This window comes from Cornus florida, unplaced genomic scaffold, assembly GCF_030987335.1.
Source record: "Cornus florida cultivar Cherokee Brave unplaced genomic scaffold, ASM3098733v1 CherokeeBrave_3.0.0_Hap2_Chr05, whole genome shotgun sequence".
Classification (NCBI taxonomy): domain Eukaryota; kingdom Viridiplantae; phylum Streptophyta; class Magnoliopsida; order Cornales; family Cornaceae; genus Cornus; species Cornus florida.
In genome coordinates, this window is record NW_026775575.1 from 104,106,237 (window position 1) to 104,120,188 (window position 13,952).

At 35.8% G+C, this 13,952-nt stretch overlaps 2 protein-coding genes and 2 non-coding genes across 5 annotated transcripts; 3 read left to right on the forward strand and 1 right to left on the reverse strand.

Annotated features, from left to right (window-relative positions):
• Positions 1-183: 183 nt before the first annotated feature.
• Positions 184-3,673, reverse strand: LOC132308168 (serine/threonine-protein kinase WNK8). Its single transcript, XM_059806182.1, has 7 exons — positions 2,970-3,673; positions 2,634-2,671; positions 2,266-2,493; positions 1,954-2,174; positions 1,710-1,867; positions 1,218-1,620; positions 184-1,129 (listed from the first exon to the last, which is right to left on the reverse strand). The coding sequence occupies exons 1-7, from the start codon at positions 3,084-3,086 to the stop codon at positions 366-368; spliced, it is 1,929 nt and encodes a 642-aa protein (XP_059662165.1). The 5' UTR covers positions 3,087-3,673; the 3' UTR covers positions 184-365.
• Positions 3,674-6,580: 2,907 nt separating this feature from the next.
• On the forward strand, positions 6,581-11,531 carry LOC132308170 (protein LEAD-SENSITIVE 1-like). 2 transcript variants are annotated; one of them, XM_059806188.1, is made up of 3 exons: positions 6,581-6,632; positions 6,747-6,878; positions 10,570-11,531. In XM_059806188.1, exons 2-3 carry the CDS (start codon positions 6,785-6,787, stop codon positions 11,331-11,333), a joined length of 858 nt encoding a protein of 285 aa, XP_059662171.1. In that variant the 5' UTR covers positions 6,581-6,632; positions 6,747-6,784; the 3' UTR covers positions 11,334-11,531. The 2 variants fall into 2 exon arrangements, with proteins under 2 accessions (XP_059662171.1, XP_059662170.1); XM_059806187.1 differs by lacking the exon at positions 6,581-6,632 and having other exon boundaries at positions 6,653-6,878.
• On the forward strand, positions 6,587-6,660 carry TRNAV-AAC (transfer RNA valine (anticodon AAC)). Its single transcript has one exon. It is a non-coding gene; the product is annotated as a tRNA-Val (tRNA).
• A 1,212-nt stretch (positions 11,532-12,743) lies between the features above and the next one.
• TRNAV-AAC (transfer RNA valine (anticodon AAC)) lies at positions 12,744-12,817 on the forward strand. Its single transcript has one exon. It is a non-coding gene; the product is annotated as a tRNA-Val (tRNA).
• The last annotated feature ends 1,135 nt before the right edge of the window (positions 12,818-13,952 follow it).

Genomic DNA, 13,952 nt, shown 5'->3' on the forward strand with positions numbered 1-13,952 from the left:
AACTGAGACTTCACTTTTCATAAAATATTTAAAATTCAAAAAAATAACACTCATGTATAAATCAGAAAAATTCACAATTCATAATTACCACTTGAAATTTCAACACTTGGATATTGAGTTCCTGAATGTTCACCTTTGCAAGAGAAGTGGTATCTGGAAGAGCCGTGGCTAAATAATGAGGAGTGGAATCATGAAACAGACTTTCACTGGAAACATATAAAAACCAAATGGTATTTAAACAATATCCAAGCGAAACGAGTTCTTAATAATGAAATGACTTACTCTTCAGTCAAAATAATGGGTCAAGGAAAAGGGCAGCAATCGAATAAGAGTATAAACACATTTTGCAGCAAAAGAAAATCTATCTACATCAAATAATGGATGTCTTTTTTCTTCATGATCCATTTCTTTCTGGCGTTTTCTATTGCCTCCTCCCTCATCCTTATGAGTTGGCGAAAACATTCGTGATATTGTGAATCAATGGCACCAAGCTCAAATTTCAACTCTTTGCACTCATCCTTGTCTGTTGGAAATTGAGAAGACATGCTCAACAAGCTCAAATCATTGGATATTGCACTGCACGAATCAACAAAGGAGATATCTGAGTTCTTCGTCATCTCACTCATTATGATAGACCCACCAACACTGCCTTCGGATCTTCCAGAACCATACTCATTCGAACCCTTGTTGCTTTCACACGTTACGTAACCAGTAGATCTTAAAGCATCGTCATGATCAGCATCCAATGCAGATGCGGCCTTCTCTTTGGCTGATATTTCTGAACCAGCTGACTCTTCACCATCATGATTTTCCATTTTATCAAACTCAGAGAGAACATGCTGCTCAACAACGGCCATGCCACAAACTGATCCAGATTCCAGAGAACACCTCAGTGGGTTCTGATCATTCTGAATTAAACGAGAATCCTCATTATAACTTTTTACTCCATTAGAATTACCAAATGAAGGTTTCCAGTTGGGAAAAAATACAATGATCATGCTGTCGATTAACTCAGCTATTAAAGCAACATCTTCATTTGACAATTCGAGTTGTTCAACCATCTCACTGGCAATTGTAAGTGCAGTATCAGAATCAAGATAAAACATAAAATGGACATTCCTCACTCGACCTGTTAGAAACAAAACACCACTAAGACTGTCATTGAGAAAACATAACAAAATAAAACAATGCCTTTTCTGTACAGAAGAACTACATACCAATCAAGTCAGCAATGCGCAAGATTAGTGAAATTGAGTTATCATCGTTTTTCTCACCCCTTAATCTGAATTCATTATTCTTATTGGACCTCTGAAACTCTATGGATGAAATAGGAGGAGTTTCAATGATACTTCCCGTAAACGTGCCAACTGAAAGCTTATTGTAGTTCGGGTCTATATCCATGAAAGAAGAATCAGAGTTGGGCACGTCTACTGGTTTGTGCACAAAATTGGGCATCTGCAGAGGATCACGTATGGGGCCCTTCAAATTTTCAGATGAAATGAAAGGATCTTTCAAGAGCTCCCATGCAGGCAACCTCTGAGATGCTGGACCCAGGCACTTCTCTATAAACTGCTTTACTTGGGGGTCATTAACCCTACCAAGTGCAGCTGGCCTTATACCCTGCAATAATTAAAAATAGAAAGGAAATTTGACTGAGCACTATATGAAAAATGAAGGTTGGATGATATGCTGGTAGATTGTGAACTTACAGATGAAACCTTCTTATATATTTGTGCTTGATTTTTGCATTCACTATATGGGTATTCACAAGTAACCAACTCTAACATGCACATGCCAAATGAATATATGTCAATGAGCTCATTGTATTCCTCTTCGTAAAGTTCTGGAGCCATGAATTCAGGAGTACCTGTGAGAGAAACAAACTGATCATAAATTTTATTTAACATGGCTCAAACAAAATGGTAACATTTACAATGAAATTGAAGCTATTACCAATAACACTTCTAGCAGTAGGCTTCTGCATGATAGTCGCCAGCCCTAGATCTCCAATTTTAACTTCTCCATTATTTCCATTAACAAAAATGTTATCACATTTTAAATCCCTATGAATGATAGGAGGGTTGTGACTGTGGAGATAGTGTAAACCTCGGAGGATCTGCCTAGCCCAGTTCTTTATGGCCTTCATATCAACGTTCTTATGCTTCTTACGGTATCTAAATCAAAAAACAACCACGAATACATTGAAATTCATGTAAAACCAAGGAAAAGGAGGAATAAGGATGAGAAATAATGAAAGTAACGCACTGTCTCAAGCTCCCTGAGGTGAATAACTCAGTAATCATGTTGATAGTTTTGTTCTCATCATCCACCCAAGAGCTATAGGACTTTATGATATTTTCATGTTTCAAGGACTTCAGCAAGTGAACCTCTGAATATAACCTTTCCAGATGCTCAGGTGACTGTAATGCATCGTCGACACTCACTTGGTTCCAAGCAATTTCTATTCCATCAACTTCATCAAACCCCTTGTATCTACACAGGGTTAAATGAGCCAAAGACAAATTATTTTTGAAGCCAGTGGATGTTTCTACTAATGAAAGCAGATACTGAATTTATAAGTAGAATACGCAATCTGCACACAAAGAAACAAAAGATGGGACTAGGAACCATACACAATCTTGAATGCTCCTCTCCCCAAAGTTTCATTACACTGAAGGAAGAAAACACAGAAAACAAATGGTGATGGTATCACTAATCCCAATTAAGTAAAATAAGACAATAGCATCGATCAACACATGATTGTTAATTGACACTGAACAATGGAAGTATGGGTCTTCAACCCACACTTTTTTTTTTTAAGCAACATAGCTGATCCCAAAACAAATCACTAATAGTATGTTGTACAGTTCATCAATGTTTATTGAATGATATCTACAAACAACAAACTATTCTTCACCCTAACAAAGAACAACATTTATGAAATCTGATTGTAAGAATTCATGTCATACCCGAATGTATCGACCGTTGGGGGATTTTTCAACCTCAGCTACATCAGGTTCTAAATTTGATTTTGCCTTCCCAAACGATTCATTCTTGGGCAACATCAAACCTGCTTTGGAATTCATAACAACAACAAAAACAATTTCGATCCGAAATAGAGATTAAAAAAAAGGACAGAAGAAGCGAATAACTATAAGACCTAACAAAGCCGTTCGGAACTTGACTCCATTACGGAATCAAACGAGAAGCTGTTCAGAGAATGCCTCGCAGGCAACCGAATACGAATCAATTGCCGATCGGAACCGAAACCCACATCCCACCACCAAGTTCATCCCCGAATTTGGATTCAGATGCATGCCTCCACCACTTTGTTTTCCAATTAAACTCATCACGATATCTATAGAATCAATGGATTAATGAGAGTAATCTAATTGCTAAAAATATATGTATATATACACACACATTTTATATATGTATATAGATAAATCGACAAATAGAAGAACAAACTAAGGGGTAAGATTTAGGGCTTGAGCCCTAAAAATCTAACCCCCTATCAAGGAGGAACAGAGATATACAGAGAGAATATATAAAACCCTGAAATCTTTTTCTAAAGACCAAAAGACAGCGAGGAGTGAAATTGAAAACCCTAATCAATTAAAATGAGGAATGGATGCGATGAATGGGGAGATAACTTGTACGCCTGTGATTACGCATAGAGCATAATGTACACGTAAAAGACCACGTTTTATACTACAGCCTGGCGTAGAGTATTGTTTGGTTGAAGGGATAAAAAAAAAAACGAATATAAAAAATAGAACAAAGAAATAAAATAAAAAAAGACATCCCGGGGTCGTGTGGAAGGAAATTAATATTATCTATTTATTTTATTATTATACCTTTTAATGATATGCTTTTAATTTACTCCATAAAAAAAAAAAATTATATATATATATAATTTTAAATTTTTTTTTTTTTTTTTTACGTTCTTCCAATCAAATGATACATATGAATTGATTGCTCCATCATTCAACAATCATTCTTTATAAGTATGAATTTTTAGACGTCCAAAATCACTTACACTCTCACATCTGAATGGAAGCACAATTATGACAAAATATCTAGGCTCACAATAACCTACAAAAGTTGTATCACAAAAATAAGACACTTAGCGAACTTAATTTACTCCTCTGCATAGCAAAAGATGATGTACATTCAATGCAAGTGAATGTGTTTTCGTGGTAGACATTGAGGGGGAGAGAGAGAGAGAGTCATTAGGCAAGGAAGGATTTGACAACTATAATGATATGGGTAGGAGGGGGCTTCGTGGAGATATTTGTCTCCATTGAATTTTTTTATTTATAAAATGTCTTTACTTTTACTTGTAATATTTTAAAAAATAATTTCACTTAATTTTTAATGATATCTCACTATATATATTATTATTGTTCAAGGTCACCCTTCTGAGTTACTAATGGCTTGCTAATATATTGATGTTTGTTTAGAACCATTATAATTGTTTCAATTACCATATTTGTAGATAATAAGGGACAATTTAGTAAATCAATGCACCAAATTGTTGGAGGCATCAAGAACCAAAAGCTTTTGGAACATTTTTCAGGTGAAAAGGCCAATAGCATTCGAAAGACATTACAAATAAAATATTTGACTTTGGGGAAGCAATATTCAATTATCTTTGAATAGATTTTTTTTTTTTTTTTTTTAAATGACAAAAAATATACTCACACATCTTGAATAATCAACTTTTTTTTTTTTGGAAAGTGAAAAAGTACCATCAGAGCCTATATTAGTTTGTGAATCAGCTAAATTATTGTTATTGTATTTCTAGGCAATCTTAACTCTAATGGGATTTCTTCATCTTTTGACAAAAAAAGTTGAGAATTCAAGTTCCCTGTGAGCAAGTGTGTGAGTGTATTTTTTACCCATTTTTTTTTTATAAAAAAAATAAAACTATTCAAAGATAATTGAGTATTGTTTCTTCACTTTTCATAATTACGAATTTTTGGACGTCCACGATTACTCACACTCTCACAACCACACATCTAAACACTCTCACAATCACAAATCTAAACATGAGCGCGATTATAACAAAATTTCTGCTTGCTTACGATAACTTACAAAAGTTGTATCACAAAATTAAGACACAGTGAACTTAATTATACTCTACATAGCAGAAGATGATGTACATTCATGCAAGTGAATGTGTTTTCGTTGTTGACATTGAGGGGGATAGAGTCATTAGGCAAGGAAGGATTTGACAACTATAATGATATGGTAAAAGACACCGATTCATTAAGAGCTCTGTGGAGGCATTCGTCTTCATTGAATTTTTTTTATTTATAAAATTATTTATAAATTTTGTAAAATTTTTAAAAATGTTCCTATTTTTATTTCTAAAAAATTTAAAAATATCTCCATACAATTTTTAATGGTATCTTATTATTATTCAATGCCGCCCCTCTAATACACAATTTTCTGAGTTATCACTAATGGCGGGCTAATGTATTGATGTTTGTCTAGAACCATTCTAATTGTTTCAATTACCATATTTGTAGATGATAAGGGACAATTTAGTAAATCAATGCACCAAATTGATGGAGGCAACAAGAAACAAAAGCATTTCGAATGTTTTTCCAGTTAATAACCCAATAGTATTAATAGGCTAAAGAATTATTAGAAATACATTACAAACAAAATATTCGACTTTGGTGAAGCAATACTCAATTATCTTTAAATATTTTTTTATTTTATTTTTTAAATATGGAAAAAAATACAATGACGCACATGTAATATTCATACGGGACTTGAATCCTTAACCTTTTATGTTGGAAGGTAAAGAAGTGCCGTCAGAGCCTATAATTCAATAGTAAGAGGGATGCAAAAACAATAAATTTAACTGGACTTAAATGTAGCTGGTTCACAAACCATTTCTCCAATTTTTGCTGCACTAAAAAAGACCGGCTAGAAATGCAATAACAATAATAGTTTATAATAATTGAAAAAATAAGTTGTAATGTAACAACTATCAACAATAAATAAACCAAGTAACATTACTAGAACTTATATGTGATATAAAAACCTAGAGTTAATATAATTAGAGCTTATACTTCCAGTTGTACGAGAGATATCATGTTTGGAGTATTTTTAATTTTAATTAATTTTTTTTAATTTAAAATCTAGTTAATCTATTCAATACTCTCAAACAAAACATGAATGTATTTTATTCGTTCAGCCCATAATTTTTGTTATGACTTTTTTTTCCTCACGAATCAAAATATAAATACATACATATATATATATATATATATAACATGCTTAAAACCCCATATAACATCATTTAATTATAAAAAAACAATCATATTAAAATAACTAAACATAATAAGATCACAATGGCAGGCCAAAATGAGAGTCTGTTTCTTCATATATAGTTTCGAGAAAAGATAAAATAATGGTTTCACTGGAACTTGTGATATAAATAATTATTATATCATCACGATCAGGTCCATGGATATCGACACGAGGTTCCCACATTTAAAACATTAAATATAGTTATACACACTCTCGTCGTTGTCGTAATCAATTGAAGTTGCACTTCTGAAGACATCGGGGTGTCGTGGTGTAGTTGGTTATCACGTCAGTCTAACACACTGAAGGTCTCCGGTTCGAGTCCGGGCGACGCCATATTTACTCCTCTCTTTTTTCGAACTTTCTTCTCTTTTTGGTCCTTCTTGTCTTTTGGACTCTCACTTTTAAATTTCGTATGGCAGTGGTTAGTGAGGAGGTAGAGAGAGAGACACACACAGAGATGGGTCTGCTCTCCCACAGAGTTGAAAAAAGCGAGATCGTAGCAGGCGACCATATCTACACTTGGCGAGTTGCTTTCACTTACTCCCATCACGGTCTGTAATCAAATCTCTATCTGGATTTATGAATCTTTGTTTGATCATAGATTTTGGGTTTATTTTTCTTCATAGAGTATATGGATGTTTAATTGGGTTGATTCCTCGATATACAAGTCTCTTTTGAATCTTGCTGAATCGGACTGACTGTCAATGTGATTTTTTTTTTTCTTTTACCTAATTTCCTTATTCGCTTACTTAATTTGCATTATGTTGACAGATTAATGAAAAATTATCATGAACAAAAGTTGCTAGTTGTGATGCACTAGAACATCACGTTTTCATCCATGGGAGTTCATTGCCATGGCTATGTGACTATTATTGAAACCCTATTCACCAAAATTGTGCCTGGCCCCTTTTCTGCATTCCGGTGCTTGACATTTCAGCAAAAGATTCTGGTCTAAGTAGCATGGACAAAAATAGGCTGGTACTTAAAAAGTAGAATGAGGACACAAATATATATAGGTATAAACTTCTAGTTTTATACATCAATGATATAGGAGAACTACAAAATTTTGGTTTATTTCCTAATATTTATATGCTAAAAGTTGCATGATATTGAAGATGAATCTATACTAATATAACAACAAATTTTATTTTACATAATATTATCATTCTTTTATATGGCACAGATTAAGATGGATGATAGGAGTGACACTAATAAGTGATAAGATTAGAGAGACCTATGCAATGGTGAGAACAGGAAGGATAATTTGCATAGAGGGCAGGAGGCAAAGAGGGGGCCAGAAATTAACTTGGGATGAAATCATTAGAAATGAATTTAAAAAGTTAAATTTTAGAGAAGAGATGGCTTGTAATAGAAAAGAATGGAAAAAAAGAATTCATGTGGCGGATCCCATGCATATGGGATTGAGAATTTAAGACAAGATTGATGATGGTGATGATATTACTACCCTCCTGTTATACTTTTGTCACCACGATTGTTTTTTTCTTATTTTTAAAAGAGTTCATTGCATACTTGATTTGTGATTTCCATGTGTATATACCAATCTTTTCTAAAGAAAACTGCTGTTGTTTTTAAGAGGTTTTTTCTGCATAAGACTTGTGTAAGGAAGTGTTTAGAATGTCTCAGTAAAATAATACATTTATTTTTCAATTATAAATATGTTCATGGGGTGTAAGTCATGTGTCTAGGAGTGTCTGATGCACGTCTGACATGGGCACAAAAATTCTGGAACTGAATTTTCTGATCCTTGGAACACTTGTATCCATCAATGATATCCGTTCTGAACACTGGTTGAACTGACACTTGTGTCCAACTGCATCTACATCTACTTCAGACATTTGAAAAAGTGTACACTTGTATCCACTTGTTTGCCCTGTTTGTATATACTTTTGCTTAAGAAGATTCAAGGGAACAAAAAAGATAAACATAAAAGGTCCTTTTAGCTTATTACCCAATCCCAATGTGTACAATATCATTTCGTAAAACCCAAAACAGGAAAACCATCTCCTTCTCTCTCTGTTAATTCTCCGGGCTGTTCTGTACCCTTCGATTGGGTTCCAATATCAGGTAGGTCTGCTATTAAAGCTGGTGGCCAACTGTCTTCAACATTGCCCACTCTCTCAAATCCTTCGCCCAGAGATTAGGATAGGGGTACACGACCCTTCCTTTTCCCTATGACCATATCCCCTTCCATTAGCAAGGGAGGGGCCGATAGATCAATAGGGAAAGGCGAACCTGAAAGGGAGAGACCTCTAGATTGCTTGATAGAGAGGGAAGAGGTCGAGTTTGACCAAAACTCGCCAGCTGCTCGTGCATTAGTGGTTGAAAAGAAGAGCCAAAAGGCGGGAACAAAAAGATAAACATAAAAGGTCCTTTTAGCTTATTAAGGTGTTTGGTTCCTTTTTCATTCTTTTCAGTTTTTCCATATTCATGCATGTCAACAGAGATAACTATATATGTTTAGTATATACAAAGTTCTACATATAATTCGCAATCACCGTAATTGGGAATGGAAACATGGGATTCATGCAGCCAACCCCAAGTAATTGGGAAAAGGCTTGGTGGTTGTTGTTGTTGTAACACACAATCACTGTAAAAGGAACTCAGACCCACAAACGGACACGTGTGTAGACTTTTGGTTGGGGATGCAGTGAATGGAGATGAAAGAACCTATCAAATACGAGAGTTGATAGGAGATTTCATAGTTGTCAGGAAACTTGCAAGTTGTCACTGATCCTGCAATTTATGTGAACTTGTATGCAAAAAGGTTCTTTTGGAACCTATGACTGGACTAGCAAAGAGGCTATATTCTACCTGGATTGCTAAACTTACTAATTTATCTTGTAATTATATGCATTGCTACTAACAATTATCTGAAATAAATATTTTTCCGAAAGCAAATTAGATGTTTTCAAGGACTAATGTGACATTAGTACTCCATGATTTGCATTGAAGTATGGGACTGGATATGTTCTCATTTATAGTTGTATCAAATTTCTGGTGACATCATGTAATGCTGTTTGTACTAAAGTTGCAAATTCTGGTTGAGCAACAGCATGGGAGCAAATTCCTAAGAAAAGCCTTGAAAGGGGTCTGGGATTTTAAAATTTTGGAAGAAAGGACATGTATTTGTTTGCAAAGAAATTTTGGAGGCTTAAATAAATTCAACCTTCTCTCTGGGCTCAAGTTTTGAAAAAATCTTTCTAAAAACTAGTTTTTGGAAGTTGGAAGCCATCTTGGTGCTGGAGAAGCCTGGTTGATGAGAGAAATCTGCTCGAGAGAAAAGTTCTCCGGCAGCTAGGTAGTGGAAGAAATGATTAGTTATACAGGATGATAGATAGATTCAGTCCCAAGATCCTCTTGTTGGTAACCCTACTTTCTCATAACAGATGGAGGACCTCATTAACCCCAGGCACAAGGTTTGGGACCTCATCTTAATTAGATCTTTCATGAGATCGCAAAGACAATCATCAGTACCAATTAATTTCAGAGACAAAAGGCCTTGAGGAAATTCCTAAGAAAAGCCTTGAAAGGGGGCTTGGATTTTGAATTTGGAAGAATGGACGTGGCTTTTCTAGAGAAGAAATTCTGGAGGCTTACAAAGGTCCAACCCTCTATGGGCTCAAGTTTTGGAGGTTTCTTCCCCAAAACTAGAATTTTAAAGGCTAAGGTAGGTTGGACGCCATCTTGGTGCTGGAGAAGCCTTCTTGATGAGAGGGATCTGCTCGAGAGAGTTGTTCTCTGGCAGGTAGGTAATGGAAGAAATTATTAATTATACGGGATGATAGATAGATAGATTCAGTCCCAAGATCCTCTTGGTTGTTACCCTTCTTTCTCAGAACAGCTGGAGGACCACATTAAACCCAGGCAAAAGTGTTGGGGCCTCATCTTAATTAGATCTTCATTAGATCACGAAGACAATCATCAGTACCTATTCGTTTCAGAGACAAAGGCCTTGAATTGCAGATTGGGCAGCGTTGGACCCTTGCAGATTTTTTTGTTAAACAGGGTTTCTTTTGTAGGGATGACATTTTGTCATGCTTTCTAGAGAAACATTGTCACTTAAGAGGTTGCTTTTGTGCTCTAAATTCTATTCCATTGAGGTCTAGGGTGCAGTTATGTAACTATACTTGCTAATCTCATTGACATTCAAGACTTGTACATATCATTCATTGTTCATGACTCCTTCGTTCACCCTTTTGACACTTGGGAACACTCGTGCAGGCATCTATGTGGGTGGAAACAAGGTTGTTCATTTTAATCGCGAACAAAATATCGGTCCAAGTTGGTTTTCATCTCTCAGCTCCTTTGATCCCAGTTCAGAGTCTGCTCCCGACTTCTCTGCTTCAAGTTCAAAGGTCCTAGCAACCTGTCCAACTTTTCCCGACTGTGGTTTTCGGCAACCTAAGAGTGGGGTAGGGCTCTCTTGCTTGGATTGCTTCCTTGGTGATGGATCCTTGTATCGCTTTGAATATGGAGCCACCCCGTCAATATTCCTTGCCAAATTCCGAGGTGGCACGTGCACCACTGCCGAGTCTGACCCACCAGAAACAGTGATCCATAGGGCCATGTATCTGCTTCAAAATGGATTTGGAAACTATGACGTGTTTAAGAATAACTGCGAGGATTTTGCTTTGTACTGCAAAACAGGTCTTCTGAGTCTTGACCAAACAGCTCTGGGAAGGAGTGGTCAAGCAGCATGTGTTGTTGGTGCTCCATTGGCAGCCCTTCTTTCTTCTCCTCTGAAGTTGTTTATGTCGAGTCCTGTTGGTCTGGTCACAGCAACAGCCGTAATGTATTGTATGAGCAGGTATGCTACAGATGTTGGGGTTCGAACTGATGTTATTAAGGTGTCAGTGGAGGACATTGGTTTGTTTCGTGGTCGGAAGAGATCAAAGGAACTTGCTGAAGACACCGAAAGCTGTGAAGCACAGGTTGCGATTATTCCAACTGATACTCCAGCTTCTAAGCGGCATAGATATAGATGATGTGAATCAGCATGTATTATTTCTCGCATGTCACTGATAAACATATCATTTACAGAACCCAAACAATGTGTACTCAAGTTCTGGATTGTCTTCATGTTTGCTTTAGAATTTTGTATACATGGTAAATATAAGAATTGGCAAGATTTCTGAGTCTAATTCCTTTCGCAGGGCTCCAAAAACATAGAGCAATTGGGTTTAGTGGTCTGTTTTTTGTGATTGTGGTTTTGGGATGTAAATGTTACCATTCAACTGCTATCTTAATGGTACCAAACTTCAAAAATCAGTCAGGGCAATAAATGTTCAGCCAAAGATGACATAGAAGTGAAGTATTTTAAGTAGAGAAATATTACATGGTATGGCAGCTAACTAAATCTCCTCAATCATAACCTTGTTCATACTTGTTTTGTTCTCCATTTTCGAAGCAGCACCCGTATTGCCTCTATAATCCATTGCTGAACCCTTCTCTAGCTCCCAAGGAAGCCCAAGCTTCCGCTGGCTGCTCATGGACCCAACAACACATCATAAAAAATATCTTCCTCCCAGCAAGCTTGAGCTTACTCCTTATTTCCAATCTTTTCGACTTTCTTGGTTTCTCCCTCTTTGCAGCCTGAATCAGCTTCTGCAAATCACAGAGCAAGCAAACTAAAGCAGAGCCCCCAAGGTAGAGCAGGCTTATGACATCCCCATGTATCCGTAATCAGGAGAGCAAGTTTTCTCCAAGCAATTAGACGCAGATTCCAATACAGTTTCCGGCTGGGTAATGGTGGGGATGGTTCAGTTGAGCTAAGCTTGCTGACTCGGGGTAGAGGGTTTTAAAATTAAAGAAAAGGGGCACACAATATACAAGCCAAAATTACACAGCTAAGCACTTAAATATATAAAACATCCATCTAATTTAAAATTTAAAAAGTATTAGAAGTTGACAAAAAAATAAAACTTTTCTTTTTTATTCAGGAAAATATAATCATTCTACGTGAAAATGTAACCGGTTGGACTTATTCTGAATAATGTTTTCAATCAAAGAATGCAATCGATTCTAAAATGAAATGCAACCGGTTATACTCTATTCTAACTTCAAACTTACTCTAAATCATCCTCACACACACCTACCTTGACTAATTATTGTTCAATATCAAACCAAAATTGTCAAGAGTAACTTCACTTGAGTTTTTTACTTTCGAAATGGAGACTCAATTAAATATAAAAAATTACAACTCCATTTATTCTTCGTTTTATTCAAATTACAATTTTATAAATTTATCAAATTCTCATTAATGATCAGGTCCATGGATAACTGTACCAGATTCGCCATTGTAACATTTTTCCAATTTCAATAGCCCAAAACTTCTAACTATAAATTTTTCTATATAATGTCTTCGCTGCCATTGAACTGACATCATCGTCCATCAAGGTGTCGTGGTGTGGTTGGTTATCACTTCAGTCTAACACACTGAAGGTCTCCGATTCGAGTCCGGGCGACGCCAGCCATTTTGCGTTTCCTCACCCAAAGCAAGTGTTTAACGACGAGGCAGACGGAGGGACCGCGACGCCTACATTTTGCTCTTCTCCTCCTTTTCCTCGCCATTTTGAGCTTTCACTTTAAATATCACGCGTCTCTAAACTTTCGTATTCCAAAGTCTTGACTCTTGAGTGAGGAGGTAGAGAGAGACACACACAGAGATGTGTCTGCTACAAGTTCACATAAATTGCAGGATCAGTGGCAACTTGCAAGTTTCCAGTCACTGCGCCCCCAACCAAAAATCTAGACATGGGTCCGTTTGTGTGTCTGAGTTCCATTTAGGGTGATTTTGTTAAGTGTATAATTTTGTATATGTTAAACATATGTTGTTACCTCTTTTGGCATGCATGAATTTGGAAAAACCAAGAAGAATGAAAAAGGAAACGAACAACTTAATAAGCTACGACGACATTTTTTGTTTTTCTTTTTTCCCTTTAATCTTCTGAAGCAAAAGTATATCAAATAAGGAAATAAATAAAATAAAAAATGGAAACTAGTGTACCACTATTCAAATGTCAGACGTAGATGCCGTTGGACACAAAGTTTCAGTTCAACCAGTGGTCATCGCGGATATCATTAATAGATACAAGTGTGCTCAGTATCAGAAAACTCGGTACCAGAATTTAAGAAGCACAGACACTTCTACAATGTGGTGCTGTGCCTGTGTCGGACATGCATGAGATACCAACATTTCACCAAACAAGTGACTGACATGGCAAAAATCTATTATTTTAGGGCACATTATTGAGACATTCTAAACACTTCCTAACAAAGTATTGTGTAGAAAAAAACAAATCTTAAAAACAACAACAGTATCCAACAATCTTGAAAACATGAACATACCACAAAGTGCCTTACCTTTCTTTCTTTAGAAAAGATTGCCATATACACATGGAAATCACAAATCAAGCATACAATGAACTCTTTGTAATGGAGGAAAAAAAAATGTCATGACAAAGGTATAATAGGATTATATAACTAAAACTTGGTGTTATATTAGTATTGATACATCTAAAACTATATGTAACTTTTAGCATCTAAATATTAAGAAATTAACCAAAATTCTGTAGTTTTCTTATATTATGGGTGTATATAAATAA

Bases quoted from the DNA above. Each gene is read 5' to 3' on its own strand.
- LOC132308168 (XM_059806182.1), bottom strand. From the start codon at position 3,086: ATGAATTCCAAAGCAGGTTTGATGTTGCCCAAGAATGAATCGTTTGGG. The intron at 2,672-2,969 runs GTATGACATGAA...TTCTTCCTTCAG, and splicing joins CCAACGGTCGATACATTCGG to TGTAATGAAACTTTGGGGAG. The intron at 2,175-2,265 runs GTGCGTTACTTT...TTTTTGATTTAG, and splicing joins ACCTCAGGGAGCTTGAGACA to ATACCGTAAGAAGCATAAGA.
- LOC132308170 (XM_059806187.1), top strand. From the start codon at position 6,740: ATGGCAGTGGTTAGTGAGGAGGTAGAGAGAGAGACACACACAGAGATG. The intron at 6,879-10,569 runs GTCTGTAATCAA...ACACTCGTGCAG, and splicing joins TTTCACTTACTCCCATCACG to GCATCTATGTGGGTGGAAAC.